Here is an 18,307-nt window from a genome sequence, read left to right as displayed (position 1 = left end):
ACAAATGGTCATAAAAAAAAGTATTGTTTTTTAATAAAACACTGAAAATACCACACAACTCATGGCAAAGCTCCCTGCATGCCAGACAGAAGCAAAGTTACTTTTCTTTTTTTTTCCTCCCTGAACAAATACAAGATTTCATCCTGTAAGCTACAAGGCAGTGATCAGTATTACCAAAATCCCACTTGCCTGGGACATGAGAGGCAAGGGTCATTACATGTCATTCCATGAAAATGATACCCCATATCACAGGCATCCAGAAATCATTAATACACTTAGCACCAAAACCTGCTTACCAATTAATCTACATGTCTTAAATGAGTGTAGAAAAAGCTACCCCTAGGAAGGCTTGCCTTCTGTGTCTGGAAATGAGGAGAAAAATCCCTAATGGGTGTTTTTGAAGAAAAAGGTGACAACTATTTAAATATGTATTCTAGCTGAGGAAAATGTTACCTAAACATGTGCTTCATTTCACTCAAAATACCTAATGGCAACACACATGCAGTTTACAAGTAACATGCACACAAACATCTTAGGAGGGCTTGAGACCTGCCACCCAATAACACCCTGCAGCTCTTTCCAGCAACACTGATTTCACCCAGTCCCACTGCCAGTGCAGAGACAGTGCCAGGTTTGAGGGTGGTAACTCAGTTTAGACACACAGCTTCCCACTTGGGCCCAAGCATCCACAAGCATCCAACTATAGCACTGTTTTGTCAGTCTGGTTCACGTTCATTTACATAAATGAGGGAACCTATTTTTATCTGAGAGCTCTAAACAACCAGCAGCTGTAAGGGCTGATCAAGGTCAATGACAAACAGCAGACAAGGTGTCCCAGCAGCACATGTGACTCTGGTCTCTTCCTCTCAGACACCCAGCAAGACAAACATTACCTGCTGCACTGTGCCCAACAAACCACCTAAGCTCAGACAAGTGTGTTTCTGTAACCTGAAGGTCCACAACTAAAGCTGCTGCTGGAGAGGATCACAACATCTAAAGGAGAGCAGGATGAAGCCATCCACCTCTCCAAGGAAAACCCTTTGATTTATGAACCCATCACTTCAGCACTTCACCCTTGCTGGAAGGGTGCACTGAGACTTGGCTGTTAGCCAGAGCACCTGAGCTCCTGAAAGTGGTCCCAAAGTCACCAGCCAGCCTTGCTTCCACAGCTGCTCCCTGCACACTGCCGAACACTCCAGGGGACATCATGAGTCTGACAAAACAGCAAACATGGACAATATGGGATGCTGGGGCACCCACAGCAGACACTGTTTTGCTGCCTGCATGCATGTAAAATACTTCCCTGGGAAAGCAGTATTTGCCACAGTAAGTCTTATTTCCTGCAGGAGCTGACCCTGAATCACTGAAGCACCTTGGGGAGGTGACAGAAGACTCCAGTGACAAAAGATTAGCATCAGGAGCTGGAGGAGGCAGGATTCTGACCACAGCAGTACAGCAAATAGAGAAAGAGTACCTTGAGGTATGTGGCTGTGGCAAGGACTTCACACACTGGGACACTGAGAGGACATCCAATAGGTCTAGAAATCCAAGGTTGTTTCAGTCCCCTCTGGTTTCATCTGAAGTTTAATTTTGCAACATAAATGTGACCTTGCTCTGTGTGCAATCCCAAGAGACAAATAAATACTAATTTGTTTTGAAAGGCTGCCCTGTGCCACTGAAAGCCTTCAGTGACTGTACTTCTCACCAATAGAACAGAGAACAGTCTCACCTGGACTTGGTGGATAACCACAGTCATAAAAAAACCCATGCCTGCCTTGGAGATGAAGCTCTTTGCCTTTAGAAAGGTGCATGTATGGCCCATCTTACCACAATACATTCCTAAGACCCTGTCAATTGCAATTTGCCTGAAAAGTCACAAAGAAATGTAAATGCCGAATAGTTTTAAGTTTTATACACTCAGACACATTTCCTTCCAGAGATGGAAAAAAGTCAGCCTTCTCCTGGGATCACAGGCTGCCCAGGCACTCCAACAGGGGTCCCAGTTCACTGTCAGTTGCCAAGTCACTGAATGTACCACCTCTCAGCTTACACGGGATATCAAAAACATCTGACAACTACTACTTTGTTGACCTCCCATCCCTTCCTCACATCAAAATATTAGATATTTTAGTGGTTGGTATACGTTTAAATTCCAAAGCATCACAACACCATTATTCACTCCTTAGAGAAGATGTATCACTGCATTGAGATGAAGAGTACAAAAGGTGAAGTTTATTCTTAGTATTGTGTCTTGTGTAATTGATGAATAAAACCAGTCAAGTGGGGCTTAAAAGGCAAAATTATCTACAAAGCTAATCAGAACAAAACCCTGAAAGCAACAGGGAAGGGCTGAAGCAGTTATGCAATACAGTGCTTCAACACCTCATAAAACTTTAAAAAAACAAACAAAAACTCCTAAGTTCCAAGAAGTAGGCACTGAAATAATCTTTTCTTCCTGAAACTGTCAGCTGTCTCAAAACAGCACCAATGTTAGAAGTCATTTATCAGTTCTTCATATCTGCTGGAGTTCCAGCTTTGATTTCTCTCTTCTGTCACTTTAACTTGTGGATCTCAACAGAAATAGGTATATCAAAGTTTGACTTTTTCTGGTTTTAACCCTGTTAGATCTCTTCATAAAATACACTGGAGTAAAGAATGAGGCAAAATGTCTTCAAGTCAGCCCATCTGTGAATGGTGACAGGCCTGCTTTCCAGGCCTGCTCTTGTGTTTTCTTGCTTTGCAACAGCACTCCAGCAAAAGTTGAGGGTAAGTGGAGCATGTTTCTACAACTCAACTTTCTGACAATCAGTGCATTTAGCTTGAAGGTTTGGGAATGGCAGTAAGGCCGGGACAAGAATGAAAACCCCTGACGAGCCCACCATCAGTCCATAGCTTCCCTATTTATAAAACAGGGCCTATGCTTTGTCCCTACATCTTTGGAAAGCTATACAGCATCTTCAGTGTCTGCAACTGCTAGAAGCACAAAGCACTCACTTAAAGTGCTCTAATTAGAATGCACAGGCAATGAATTATTAATTAGCTTTCACACTCCTAGTAATTTTATCAGAGAGTTGGTACACCCTGTCTATGTATAGCTTCCAGCTGCTCACAGGACAGGCTTTTGCTAGAGGACAGGGCAAAATCCTTCAGCCATATGTGTACCAGGATGTACAGGAGCAGCACCAGATGGCTTCTACTGCCTGGAAACTACAGAGAAACCATCAGCCCGGAGGTTACACCTTCAGTGGCAAAATCTGCTTTTCTGGTCAGAAGAAGCTGTGTCTTGGAAGCATTTCAAGTGATTTTAGTCTGCTTGGACATCTGGTCAAAACTCTTCATTGCCTCCCCAGCTTGACAATGAGCAACTCAGAGCATTTGCTCTTCTTTGTTGGTGGTGTCTGCAAGGAAAGTGCTCACAGATTCTCAAAAATATGTCTTACTAGCTTGCCCAGATAAGAGATGGTGGTAGAAACACAGGGAACACAGAAACAGGTAAGCTAAGGTAAGAAATTCCTCTGGGTTAAATGCTAGCAGCTTGCAAGTCTGAGGACAGATGAGCCAATTTCTTTGCACTGCCATGCTTGTTAATATAGTCCACATCCACACTGAGGATGTGTAAGCATTGTGCAACCCAGATGTAAAAATCAGGAGTGTGAGATACAATGTTTCAATACACCAGGTAGCTGAATATTCAGACACCAAGAGCGACCTAAATTTCACCTGTATAAGCATTCTCTTCTCTGAGTATTGAAAAGCCTTCTTATAGGAAAGGAGCAGAGTTCTCTCCTTTTGGAGATGAATTGCATCAACACAATTAACCATCTAACAAGGTGACATTAACAGCATTAGCACTTAGGGAAGCCTGATTCAACAGCCAAAAGCTTCATAAAAATCTGCTACTGCCTTCAACAAGCACAAGAAAATCAGAAAAACATCATGGCCCAAATTGATCAGTCACAGCAGCTGAACATTAGAATGTGTCTAAGTGCTTTAAAGAAACTGGAAAAAGAGAAAACTAATGTGCAACAATCAAAATGAAATTGAAACAATCAACTGAAAGTGCACTAAGAGAGAAGATATCTCCCTCCCCTTACTAATGTTTCTCCTTTTTTTGTCAGCATAATTTCCATGTCCTAGCTATTCACTGTTTTTATCAGTATTAGCAGTAAAATACCAGCTATTTAACCAGTACAGCACAAGTACACACACCAGCTTTTCTACTACTTGGAAACTGGTAATTGGGGAGGGGGAAATCATGGTCTTTGCTAAGGCCTTTTTGGCCCTTCCCCGCTCCCTTAAAGCTCCTAAGAAGGGCCCTCTGATTTCCCTCTGCCTGTGGGAATCCAGGGCATCCCTCTGGCTGCCCTGGAAGGTCTGGAACCCTGGCAGGGGCTCAGGTTGTACAGAGCCCTGAGAGACACTGTCACTGATCTCTGTCCATGGAAAAGAGTTTTCTATCTTACAGGATGAATTACAAGCTCTGAGTGTTTGATGTAAGTAGTAATTAGTTTGGCACGGGTGCAAAAGTAGAATTTTAGGATTCTAGATAAGGGGTTCAAAGGGGGCAAGATGGAGGAAATTGGGTGTGCCTTGTCCTTTTTCTTCTTCTTCATGCCCTCCATGTTTCACTGTGGTGTTGGCATTTTTCTATTGGTTTAGACTGGGGACACACTGTTCAACATGGGTGATAGATATTGGCTTGTTATTGTAAATATAGCACACATAGTTTCTAGTATATAATGTTTGTAACATCCCACTGAGGGACAGAGCCCCGCACGTTGTCCTGCAAGACAGACCTGCTGCAGGTCAGAGAGAAAATATTTTAGATAAGAAGAAATAGACAACCTTGAAAACCAGCACAGACGAATTATGACTTCTTCTTTGGTAGCGGGGCTGAAAGACAGACTTTCTACAATCTCGGGATCATTTAAATATCACAGATTCCGACATCTGCCCATTTTCAACTCTGCCCACCTAGGCATCCCACACTCCCAGCTGTCACACGAAACATCTGGAGTCCTGGAGTGGGACGAAGAAATCAGACTCTGTAAACCACTTAAACTAAACACAGACTTTGCAAAGCTGTCATGTGCTTTCTGAAAACATAATCTAACCCAGCTAGCTAAAACTGCTCCTGTGGCTTCACTCACACCACTTCTGCAGGCTGTGGTTTGTCAGCAGTAAAATGAGAGGAAGGTGCACAGGGAGGAGTCCAGGGCTGTTGGACAGTTTCAAGAACACACCTTGGTGACTCTACAGTGTCTGGCATAGCCAGGCAGATGAGACACACAACACGTAGACAGCTGGAACCGCCCTGCCTGACACTAGCTCTGCAATTTCACCTTCCTGCTCTTTCCAGAGCGTCTCTGAGAAGGCATTACATGCTTGCTGCATCTTGTGCTCAGATTACGTGACACTATTGCACACAAGGGTGTGAGAAACACTGTGCTCTGCACCTGCACAGCACCAGACTACAAGAGCAAACCCTATGGGGAGACCACATCCCCACCCTATGACAGCTATCCTTGCTATCTGCCTGCTGCTCTCACCTACATATGGCTGCACACCTTAGGCTGAAACCTCTCTCAGCATGGGGCAAAAACTGTGAAGAATGAGCAAGCAATGTTTACATCAAAATGTAACATCCTCTGACTTTCAACACCTTAAGTTTACTATATCTATAAAGAAGGCTGGGTTTTACAAGTCCAGTTTGCAAATCTTGAGGTCTTCCTTTCCTGAACTTTGTGAATGGTGCTATGCTTGCAGCAGAAAGCAAAGCAGTAGAAAGAAAAGCCTTATCAGAGAGACAGACAACAGCAGCGCTGAAGCTGATAAGACTGGTAATTTGGTTACAAGGGAGGAAATGTAAACAGAGAGTAGAGTCACTGAAGGAAAAGTAAGTGTGGGGGGAAGACAGCAAAGGACAGAGGACAAACCAAAGCAGCACATGGCTGATCACAGGGGTGGCAACACAGTTCATAGGTCAAGCCTGAGAAGTTCCAAGTAACAAAAGATTCTGCAGTCTCCTTTCCTCCAGAGACATTCTTAATTCTTATTGCAATGATGGTTTACCTGCATGGCACATGTGGTACTGCTCATTCATTCATTTAGCATGGCTACTTACAGTCTTAAAATCTGAGAGAAGCTGGCTCAGTTATTAACACTGCCTTCACTTTATAAGGCTGTTTCTGGTCATGTCAAGGCAGGAATACAAAGGCAAGAAGTGAGAGGCCACTGTGACATTCCAGGGTGTTACATCACATACACTTTGCCAGCTACTGCCCCTCACAGCTGTGAGCAGACACCTACCCTGAGAAAGAAAAGCCCTTCCTCAGGCACAGACAGAAAGCCCTCCCCACTTTGCTGCCTTTTGTCTAGAGGACACAGCCTCTCTGAGGAGCTACAGATGCAGACTGGCATGGGCACAAGCATCTGGAGCAGGCTCCTGGAAAGGGCTGCTCAGGCACAGAGGGCTTCAGTCTGGCAAGCATCAGCTGGCAGAGGGAAGACTCCACCTTCAGACCCTGGAGGTAAACTAGTAAGGATAGTTCTTTCAAAGAAATAAACCACCATGAGTCACTGCAGAAACACACAGGGAAAACTTATGATCAGAAAACCCAGAGAGAGCCTGTTTTCCTCCTCAGGTTATGGCAGGGAGCTGTAAAGGTGGTCATTCAGCCAGGCTTGCTGGCCACTGGCAGGCAGCACAGAAGCTGTGGCTGGTCCATGACTACTGAGAAAGCCCCCAGGTCCACCATGTACACCCCAGCAAACCCCACAGCTCCAAGGCAGGAAGTGCAAGGTGGGCAGGATGCACTAAACCTTGGCATGACATGAGAATGGATACCAGAAGTGTAAGGGGGAATTAGGGAAATGAGTGCCTAGATGCCAGATTTGATGGGCTGGTACTACACACTGCAAAGCTGTGACATTTGAGAGTCTCACTTGTGGTAGGCCCAGGCTTTGATTAAGTAACATGATTTTCAAAAGCACTTGATTTGCTCCTCACTCTGTTCCCATTTATTTCAATCCTGCAGTGGTTTGCACGGGAGCAAGACAAAGCCATATTTCTGAAAAGCCACACCTGCACAGTGCACACTCAGTAGAGCACCTCTGCCCTTGCTTTCCCACCAGTTTCACAAATATTGCTTGAAAATATGTTACTGCAAACAAGCACGGTAACTGGAAAGAGAGAGGCAAATAATTCAGTCCTATTAAACATTTAAAAAAATTTATTAATTTTATCTAGTGGGCATTCTGAGAAAATATATGAGCATCTGTAGATTCCTTTTTGGTGAGTTTTTATAGGCAGGCAGCTGTTTAAAAGGCAGGTCAGGGGTTGAAGAGAGTGAGCATGTCTTACCAGCTCTTTTCAGGTACCAAAAATACTTGATTTCTGAGAAGAAGTTTCACACAGATCTTGGACAAGACAAAAAGTCTTATTTCCAATACAGCTTAAGGAAGAATATGGGCTGTCTGAAGATAACTGAGTCAAAATCAACATCCACCAAACTACTCAAATCTCTCCTAGAAGGTGTGACTGTCAGCCATACTTAGCTTAACAGAGTCATTACTTTTTTCTAGCACAAACAACTATTCTGACTAAAAAAAGGTTGGGGCATTCAGAAAACTTGACTCTATCACCTCCAGCTTCTTCCCTGCCCTCTCCTTTAACTCACCACACACAGTTACCCAACCTATTTTATTCTGAACACATCCTCCAGCTTCAGCATGGTTGCAGGAAAGGGGCCAGTCATTAGTGCCACACACCATGCCAGGTTTCATGCTCCTTCCAAGCCAGGCAGCCTTTATTTCATTGGCAGGCTTTTATTTCAGCTGCACCTTCAGAAAGTCTCTGAAGAGTATGCATGATACAGGAGTGACAAGTAACAAATACCACAGAGGTAAGTACAGGTTTAGGTTGCCAAATTGCCCTACAAATCCCCAATCAGAAGGCAAAAAAAAAAGCTGGTCATTCTTACTGCAGCTCTGCCTTTAAGGTAAAGAAGCATTAAAACTGTCCCTCGTGTCCTCTGTAACAACAGATCATACTGATTGTAAAAAAACTAGTATCTTCCTTCCCTGGGCTCATCCTTGTTTTTATCTCTCAGCAAAATGAAATCAAGAGAGGAATCTATTGGTTCTAATAATACATGTGTGTTTAGAGACAAAACTTCAGAGCTGCATCTGAGAACATACTACAGATATTTCAGGTGCTGAGTAGATTTCTTTGCTGTCAAGAAATCAGATTTTTACTTGTTTAGGCCCTCCTAAAGAGCCTTCTCTCTCCTCAGTGTAGGTTCTCCTAGTCCTACAGTCTCAGAAAATACTGGCACAAGTCAGTTCACATGATCAAGACCACACAAATATTAAAACAACTCCCACTATAAATATCTGGCATATTCAAATCCCTCAGCCAGCCAATTCAACACAATGCAGGCATATTTAAGGTATCTCAGGGAAAGCACTTCCTTTACTTCTCATTCAACCAAATACCAATTGTTTCTAAATTAAGTTAATTCTAAATTCTGACATCTAATTTTAAAATCATTCTGAAGCCCAAATGGCATCAATTCAGCTGAAATTGATTCTCCATAAAGCAAATCTAGTGCAGCCACTAGTGAAGGCACAGCAACCTGAAATAGGTTGGTCAGATCCTGTGATCGATCAAAAGAGCAAGAGGGATGAGTACAAATGAACATACCCAACTTCTGCAAGAGGAGACCAGTTTAATTACCTTTTTTTACAAACAACATTCACAACGAGTGCTGAAACATAAACAGCTCTTTGTCTGCAACCTGCTAACGGCAAACACAAGACCTGCCACCTCTCCTCCAGAGCAACCAGGACCTCGTGGCTGACTTCTCACCCACCGGGAAGAGGCTAAAACAGGAAGATACACACACACTGTCCTTCCAAGCAGGTGGCACATCTGAATTCTCAGCTGTTCTGGGGTTTATGATTAACAAGCATGTTGCCCTGACCTGAACACAGAGCTCTCTGCTGCTGTAATCCTGTGCTGAGGCTCAGGATGAGTGGACTAACATTTGAAAAGAAAGGCCATTCAATTCAGAGAAATCCAGATGATCTGCATCACCTAGGTTGGTTTGTTTGTTTGTTTTGGTGGTATTTTTCTCCTGCTTTTTGAAAGAGAACGAACATTATGATGATATCTCTATCAGCAACTATGAGCAGATAAGATTCCACAATGTACAGAAAGGCAGTGGTCCCCTGCAAATTTGCATCCAGACAAGGAATTTTGTAAAAAAACCATAGGTTTGTCTGCTGTATCTTACCAGATAAAAGGTTTGAGGCAAATTTGGCTTGAGACATTGTTCTGTAACTCTCTTGAGACACTAGTTACCAAAGCCCAAGTTTTCTCACTAGCAGAAGTCAAATGAAGTCCAAATGACTTGAACAGAACAAATCTCTAGAGCCGAAAACAAGTTTCACATCTCAGACTCCGAGCAGGTTTTTAAAGCTTTACAAACTACTAACAACCAGCTAGTTATTTCACACTCCTCTATAATTCCACCTATATCCCAAAAGAGCCTTTACCATAGGTACCTCAGCTTGTCTTTTGTTCTCCAGCATGCACACTCAGATAAAACACTTATCTAAGAATCATCACAGGGAGCCAAGCCATTATGGCAGACCTGAAGAAAATCAATCCAAGTGAAATTACAGGACTGAAAAAGGTGAAATTTAGATATACTTATGAAGAACAACTTTTTTTTTCTAAAACTACTGCAGTACAAAATTATTGCTTCCCATTAGAGATATAACGTATGCTATCATCTGATAAATTTCAGGAAATCAATGCAAACTCAGACTAATTTTGCAAAACAGTGTGTTCAGTGCTTCACTACCAAAACTGCTAAGTTGATTCTCCTAGGATATGGTCAGAGACTCTGGAGACTTCAAGGGCATAACAACACAAGTGAAAATTAGGGCAGGTCAGACAGAAGCTTTATTAATCATGGACATGGTGAGAGAACACTGGAACAGCATTCCTCCCCCTCTGCATCCCTGCCAAGTGATTGCAGAAATACAAACTACAGAATGTTTTGAGGAGGAAAAGGAAAAAAAAGAGGTGGGGAAAAACAATCATATCAGTACTAACAAAGCCAGATATCCACCCCTAAGAGGGGTGGACTCTTCAAGTACCTCACTGATCACCACAATTAGAAGCAAAAATGAATTAGTAAACAATGTGACAATGTGAGAAAATGGCTTGTGATAGAGCCATGAGAGTGCCACACCTGGTATCACCCTGGTATTATCAAAAGAAGAGAGTCTGAAACACTTAGAAGCAGTTAGCTTTTAGTCAAAAGGCATGTTATTTTAGTTAAGCTAAGCTTCTTAGGCACCCTAAATATTAATTTTAGCACCTCAATGTAAAATCCAGAGGAAAGGGCAATTCCAGAAAATAAACCTCTACTGACTTATGCTCTTTCAGTGGCATGCATTCCCCCAGTAATTTCTGTTCCCTGTAGAGGAGAGGTGTAAGAATCACTTTGCCAGCTGCTATCCCCCCTCTCCACATTACATCCACAAGGTCAGCAGATGTGACCATAAATGCAGCTTTTAATTAACACGTTTTCTTTCATTTCAAAAGGTGCCCTCTAAAGGGCTCCTCCAAGAGGAATTGCTGAAACAATTCTGCACCACTGTTTGACATTTTCATGAGCAGCATGAAGAGAAGCAAAATTGAATAGTGAGAAATAAAAGGGAGTTTCCTCTTAGGGAAGACCTAGGCAGTGGGAAGGGGATCGTTCCACCCCTAGAAGTTAATGCAGCCTCCACAAGGTTCAAAACTCCCTGCACATTTTCGTGTCTCCATGTTACTCTCAAAAACCAAGGCACTTGTAAAGCCCTGGTAAGCATTTCTGAAGTCCAGAGGAGGGACTGCCTGAAAGGGACAATCAGTATTGTGTCACAGCCTCCTACATCAGGAGATGGAGCTCACTTCCAGAGCTGGGCAGAGGTCCCACTTTCAGTTGCCCTCACAGGCTTCACAGGACCAAGCTACACGGCAGGAAAACCAAGAGACCTCAGCCCACACTGCCCTGTCCAGCAAAGGCTGGAGAGATGCAGCTCCAGGACTCCCAGTTCCTGGCATTTCTCCCATTCTCTACTGCAGACTCCTCCTGACAGTCTTCTCTATCATTTCCAACAGCTCAGGACCCTGTGTTCCACACATGCATCTTCAACACCTATCAGGCATGGCTTCATTCACAGGCCCACAACAATGGAAACATCTTCAACATGCCTTTCTACACAGAAGGTATAAGGTTTATACCATCTTTATCCCATGCAGAGCAAGGAGGGTGGAAGAGGAAGGCTTGATTCTTCTTGTTCCTATTTGCAAATGAAAACTAAGAAATTCAGTTCCCAGTGCTGCAAGACAAAGCACAGAAGAGTGTGTGATGGGGCTCTCCCCCAATTTACTTTTACCATAAAGGCTGCTGTGACTGTTCACTGTAAGTTAAAAAGAGCAGCTGTTCCTTGCTTTACAGCATGTCCCTCCCACCTGCCCCAGCCAGCAGAAATCCTACTGGAGCCACAGCCAGTAATGCTATATTGAAACACCATTGCTCTGGGATGGCCACAGGCTCCTCAGAGAGCAGGACTGCAGAACCTTTTTCAGAAAAAAAATAAACCTGTAGGATAACTGGGACGTGGTTTCACATCTTGGTGACAGACTCTAATTTAAGGGGTAGGAAAAGGGTGCTTGGGATCAAACACAAAGAACCTTTCATTTCTATTCCAGAAGCTCAGACTGGCCCTCTCTACCAGTCTAGCTAAAAGCAGGATACCTAGCTGAGAGAGGTCTACACTTCAGCATTCAGGATTCATGAAGTCCATTTCCAGCTCTGATCTACTTGCTGTGAATCTTCCCTTTTTATCAGTAGCTTACGCTTAAAAACCAATTTTAAAATTAAACAATTTTATGGGTAAAACAGCAGCGTAGCCTGAAGATGTTTCTAAGAGCATCTTTGCAGCACTCAAAACAATACTGAATTTCTGGGGCCTCTGCACTAGTCTTGAGCTAGCTGGGTGATTTGCAAGATGAAGTATCCTCAGCAGTTTGAGTTGAATATTCACTAGGCTTGGCTTCCTTTCACCAAGCATCTCATTTATTCCAGGGCTTAAATTTACAAGTCCTTGGAAGACTTGCACAGAGAGGACTTAAGCACTCCTGCTATTCCCAATCTCTTTCAGTAATTATCTAGAAACTACTTGTAGGAAAAGTAAGACAGGGCGCATTCAAGGTGAACTGCTCTAATCCAGCACCCAGCACCTGTCCAACCCATTCTGAGAGAAAGAGACAAAAGACACTGACTGAAGAAAGGAACAATAGGGTCAGTCAGGTCAGATTTGCACATACTGCATGGGGAACTGAAGCTATTTTGCATACACCCTCTCTCTCTATCATGCAATAATAGTTGACACTAGAGAAGACCCAAGCCCTACAGAGTGTAGCCTGTAGTTTGAGGAATTTTTGTTCTAATTACCCACAGCATAGGACTTTTATATTATGGAAACAGAAAAACCTGTATCTTTACCACATGCCAAAACCAAGAAGTTAATGGAAGGGAAACTGGAAAGCCAACATTCAAAAGAGTCCAGAAGAAAGGCTTCAGGGTTTCTTCCAAGAACAACTTACAATTAAACCACTCCTTCACCCTGGGAAGGAGAGGCAATAGCTGCTTGTGGTTCAGCACTCATGAGTTCTGTCCATCAGAACACAATTAAGAAGATGCAATGTGAGTCTAGGGAACACAACACTAAAGTGACCTTCTTTCAGATTAAGAAAGCATAAAGGAGTGAAGGCACAAATTGACAAGGGATTCTGAAAGGGGGAAACAAAATTTGGTTTTGGCCAAACACAATTTTGTTCTCCACAATTCTACTCAACACAGATCCACTTGTACTCGTTGGTGTAAGTGAGAAAATTCCCAGCAGCAGCAGAATAAGAGTGGGCATAACAATGCAGTGCAATTGGAAAGACAAAGCAGAAGACACTCGTGACTCATGGGCCTCTTTATAAAGAGACAACATAATGCCAGATAACAAAATCTGCCCTGAGACCATCTGCGCTTGCCTCTGTTTTGATGCATTTCCGAGGCAAAGTGAGCAGACCGGTCTCCTCACCCGTGCTGCTCAGCTTTAGCTTTCCAGAGACAGCTAGTGTTATTCAGCATCACTACTGTGTTATGTGACACGATTATCAGCTCTGCTGGCTGCTCCAGCTCTACAGCAATCAGCACAAAGCAGCTTTCATAATGTTCTCAGCCCACCAGCCTCAAGACAGTTTGAAATGTGTATAAAAAGCAGACTTACCTGGCTTGCTTCCTTCACAGTCATGCCCCAGTTGACCTTTGGTGTTCAAGCCACAGGTATACACCTCCCCATCTTCCAACAGGAACACAGAGTGGTTTCCTCCACATGCCACTTCTTTGACATTTCTATCGTGGATGAACCCATACACCTGTGGCTCAGGAATGATGACCTGGAGGTTGCTACCTATCCCAGGCTGTCCATAAGACGAGTAGCCCCAGCATAGCATTTTCTCTCTTTTCAGCAAGTCATGTATCCTTCCTGGGTAAAAGAGACAGGGGAATGAGTGTGAATGAAGCAAGTACACCACAAATGATCCTACAGAGATCCAGCTGTTCACAGCAGCAGGTGGAAACAACCAGAAAAGGCATTTCCTGCACGACTGTCAGGTTTGTGAACTGTCAGTAAACCATTACACAGACAAAGAGTAATCAAGACAGCTCAGCTGTGGTACTGAATCAGAATCTTCATGCCTTGGCCATCTCCATCTACGAGGCAGCAGAAATGTTCTGAAACCCAGGAGACCGAGCTTTTACACTGCAGAATTACTCTGCTTCAAAACCCAAATATCAAACAATGCCCCAAACCAACTGTAATGCTTTTCAGACTAACAGGTCCAAATCTGAACTTTTAGAGTGTCATATTTGAGACCACTTCTACATAAATCTTTAAAAATTACCTCCAATGTGGTTACACTAGCCCTGAACAGAATTACACAGACATTTGTGGTGTACTGGCCAATGCAGAAATGTGTTATTTCTGATAAACACAGATTAAGGAGTACTTTGCTCAACTGAACACAGTCTTGCAACCCAAATTTGTGCATGCACACACACACACTAAACTTGAGCCAAACACTGAGATACACACACCCCTAAACTGCAGCAAGAATTACACAAGAAGCAACAGTTCATGTGAAGCAGCACATTGACAGCTTGGCCCTGACAGCAATGGACAGGTCACGTTGCAGGTCATGTTGCTGCAATTTGCCAGCAGTCAGAAGTTATCTTCTGTGCTGTGCTCAGTGAAAGTCAGGGATTTCAGAGTGGGGTAACACAAGAAAGGAAAAAATATAGCAATATAAAAGGTCCAAGGAATTACTTGGCTTGAACTTGATAAAGGCAACAGGATGCTAATGGATGAAAGCTGTGGGAATAAAACAGTATTCCATATGAAGCACGTGAAAGATTTTACTAATACTCCTTTGTCACTCCTAATCTCAATAGGTTTTGGTTATTTGTTAAGCATGCTAATCCAATAAGACATTGAGAACTCCTCTGATTGAACTAGAAACTGGCTACAGCTTTTTTTTTTTTTTTTTTTTTTTTTCCCAAAGGGAAGGAGAAACATAAGAAAATGAAAGATCTGAGACATCACGTCTTAGGACACACCATGCCAAGTTCTTGCAGGAGCAGCAGCATTTAGTAGCACAGCACAAGATAGAAAAGCAAAGGGTAACCCCTGAAGTGCCAAAGATTCCTTCTCCCACTCCGAGCAGACAGGAAACACATGCATTTGGTTTGCTTCCAAAACCTGGTGCTAATTCAAGCTCTAGGTATTAGCAATAAAGCCTTTCCTAATCTAAGCCCTAAGACACGGCTGTTCATCACTTACCCTTTGCTTGTCAGCTGTAGTCACTTCCACTGAGGCACGACTGAGCTGGAAGGGGAAGGGAGAGGATTGGATCGTCCAGTCAGTACTTCATCAGTGGTGCAATTTCCTACCACAAACTGTTTACTAGGATCTCTTCTTAGGTCCTTTAAAGTAATGCAGGACCCCTTTTATCTCTAGAAGCCCTTCTTCCTTCACAGCATAATTCAACTCATTCATATCCATGTGTGCTTATCACTGGCCAGCTCCAAAGCACACAGAAGAAAAAGCAGGAGCCTTTAACAAGGCTCTCTGCCTGGCTAAAAAAGCAGGAGCATACAAGGTTCTGCCTGGTTAAATCAGTCATGGTGTGCATTCTGTATTTGGTTGCCCTAAGCACAAGAGCCTGATGGAAGATACCCTCTCTGCTGGCTACGCTAAGAATAGGAATGCCGTGGGACACAAGAAAATTGAAGTGTATGCATGTGCTTTAAATGTGCTTTAAACAGCTACATTTAGAGCGAACTTCATGTTCTATCACACCACCAAAAAAACCCAAACTAAAAATGCATGAGCAACACCCCGAAGGCACAGGGAATCGTTTCAAAATTGACACTGGAACGGCAGAAATCTGGGGCAGCCATTTTTCTCAGCCTGGGGAACTGTGTGTTACAAAGACACAAGCAGCAATCCTGAAGAGCCACGAATCACCTTCCCTGCTAGGATAAACAGATACTGCCTCTGAGCTGAGAAGATTTCACCAGTATAGACTTGAACTACAATGACATGAGCTAAATATTAATTTGGGATACCTTCTAAAAGGGTACCTCAACAGTCTGCTCCCTATAGACTACAGTCATCTTCCCTAGTGCTGGTTTCTTTCAAAACTGCTAAAAATACATTAATTACTTTCCCTGTGCTCATATTCCACACAAGAATTTGCTCCTAAGGGAATATGACACGATTGATAGGAGATGGGGTTTTCCTCCAGTTAAGACACTACTTGAAATAGGAGGCGTTCAACTCCCAGTAATCCATGTAAACACTAGGGTGATATTTCAGAGTTCAACCCTCCATTCATGCTCAAGGCCAGATTTTCTGAAGCTCCTCATATTTAACCAGACATAGAAAATCTGGTTTTCACTGTTTTGTTTTTTTTTTTTTTAATCATCTCTATGGACTATGCCATCTCTATCCACCCCCATCTTCCAACATTTTGCCAATAAATCTCTGTGCAGCTCAATTTCACAGAAAGAGACCAACATTTTCCAGTGGAGAGCAGAGCAAAAAAGACAACCACTCACAATTTGTGTGTACAGGCACAGCTAAATTTTTCATATGGCCTAGTGAATTTACTTATGTTGAAGACATTTTTAAAACCACAACTTTAAGACTGGTTTTTTCTCCCCCTAAAAAAATGGCTGGAGGTCTTAATACATTATATGTTCAAGTAGGAGCTGTGTCCCGAAACACAACGAGACTTTAAATGACAATTTCACACTCAGTTTCCAATCCGGTTAAGGCAGTTACTCTTTTTTGCCAGTAGCAGAGGAAGTAAAAGTGCCTGTGCCACCGCAAACTACCTCTACAAACTGCATACCTTTGTCATACTAAAACAATGACATAAGAAGTTTCTAGTGTAGGCAAGCACTAACTAACAGACATGTGCCTGCACATACACATATATACATTAAATATATGATTTATATTTACTTACCTGAAATTTTATGTACGTGATTAATAGTCCTAGTGCTCAGCTCAATACACCTTAAAAAAGCTGAAATTTTATTGGCAGAGGGCAAATCCTTAGGGGAGAGATTTTTCTTAAATTCATCAGTTAGGGATTAAAGTTCAGAGTTCCTTTTAAAAATTGGATTGCAAAAAGCACAAGAACTGCAGTACCCAACCACATAACCTATTCCTGTTCTTCAGAAATCCCAACACAGCCAGCTTGGTATTCATGTTTCAGAGATATGAACAGATGCAATGCAGTAAAGCCAGGCATTTGCAGAGATTCCCCACACATAAAAAAGAGAGGGGAAGATATAACACCACATCCTCAGACCCTGACATTCCAGGAATAATTAATCATCAAAGCAGCGAAGGACGTACATAGCACAGCTAGAGCTAGGAAAACCTCACACTGTGAGGAATATTTTGAGGAAATCCATTGTGGGTGGAAGACTCACCCTCTGCTATAATAAGGTCTTGCTGACATACTAAGTGTATATCCTTTGGTGAAAAAACAGCCCCCGTGGTTTGGTAAAATAATAATGCTGCATGTATGATCATGACAGGAGGTATTTTGTCTTTTTTCTTTTCCTCTCTCTTTTTAAAAGCTCTCATGTCATGCAGAGTCTCTCCTCAAAATCACATTTCCACTCTGCCCCTTTCTGGGAAAGTCACCTAAGTAAATATCACGATTGCAACAAACAACACTCAGTGCTCTCTAAACAAAGAGATCTGTCAACTGGCAGGGCATGAATAAACAAGTTTTTCCTTCCCTCTTGTTTGTGAGATTTCAGATAACAAATGCGTTTCTTCTACCAGCATTGCTTAACAATTACGGGATTTACTGCCTCTTTCTGCACCAAGCCTCCAAGCCCACTTTCTTCTTCTTTTTACCTCCGTTTCAGTCCAACTCAACGTCCAATGTAAACCAGGTTACAGAGCAAGACAATACAAAGTGTACCAGCAAATGAGTTAACACGAGCAGAGTATTTGCACTGCACAGTCGCATGCCCTCAGATGGAGATGCCCCCACAGAAAACATATAAAAATAAATACCTAAAATCAAATATGACACTCCCCCCCCCCCCCCGCCATCACCTCCATTTTGCAATCCCGGTAAAACCACCGCTCGCTCCCTTCCTTCACCCCGGACACCCCGGGCTTCTTGCGGCTGTTTCTCACGCCCAGACCGGCGCTTCCCGGAGGGCACACACCGACCCCGGAGCGGCAGCAGCCCCGTGCCCACCCCGCAGCCAGGTGATGTTGCAGCTGCAGCTGCAGCAGCAGCAGCAGCGCCGAGCCGCTCCTGCCGTAGCCCCGTGGCCGCTCCGGGCTCCCCGCCCCGGGCTGGGAACGCGCGTCCTGCGCCGGGGAGGGCAGCGGGGGCTCCGCCACCTATGGGCTCGGTACCGGGACCGGCAGCAGCCGCACCGCGGGGCTGAGCTACCCTTCCCCGGCACTCACCGTCGCCAGCCCCACCGCTGCCGCCGCGGCGACGAGGAAGTCCCGGCCCCGCCGCCGCCGCCGCGAGTGACGCGAGGCGCGGCCAATGCGCAGGGCGGGCCCGACCCCCGGCGGGTGCGGGGTGGGCCGGGAATCTCCTTCCCAGTGGCCAAGGCACGGCGTGTGCTCCGGGCTCCTG

The 18,307-nt window shown here is 43.8% G+C and overlaps 1 protein-coding gene across 2 annotated transcripts in view; it reads right to left on the bottom strand.

The window, feature by feature from the left end:
- Positions 1–18,170, bottom strand: part of HERC3 (HECT and RLD domain containing E3 ubiquitin protein ligase 3) — a 43,921-nt gene extending 25,751 nt beyond the window's left edge. Inside the window, exons 1-3 of one of the 2 annotated variants that reach the window (XM_053974878.1) lie at positions 17,764–17,811; positions 14,959–15,003; positions 13,348–13,605 (exon numbers count right to left, since the gene is read on the bottom strand). In XM_053974878.1, coding sequence (XP_053830853.1) covers positions 13,348–13,573 — 226 coding nt within the window. In that variant the 5' untranslated portion in view covers positions 13,574–13,605; positions 14,959–15,003; positions 17,764–17,811. Of the gene's footprint in view, positions 1–13,347; positions 13,606–14,958; positions 15,004–17,763; positions 17,812–18,129 lie in introns of those variants that run through there. The other variant, XM_053974876.1, reaches the window with a different exon arrangement.
- Between the last annotated feature and the right edge of the window lie 137 nt (positions 18,171–18,307).

This window comes from Vidua macroura, chromosome 4 (genome assembly GCF_024509145.1).
Source record: "Vidua macroura isolate BioBank_ID:100142 chromosome 4, ASM2450914v1, whole genome shotgun sequence".
Classification (NCBI taxonomy): Eukaryota; Metazoa; Chordata; class Aves; order Passeriformes; family Viduidae; genus Vidua; species Vidua macroura.
This window is presented reverse-complemented; position numbering and strand designations above follow the sequence as displayed.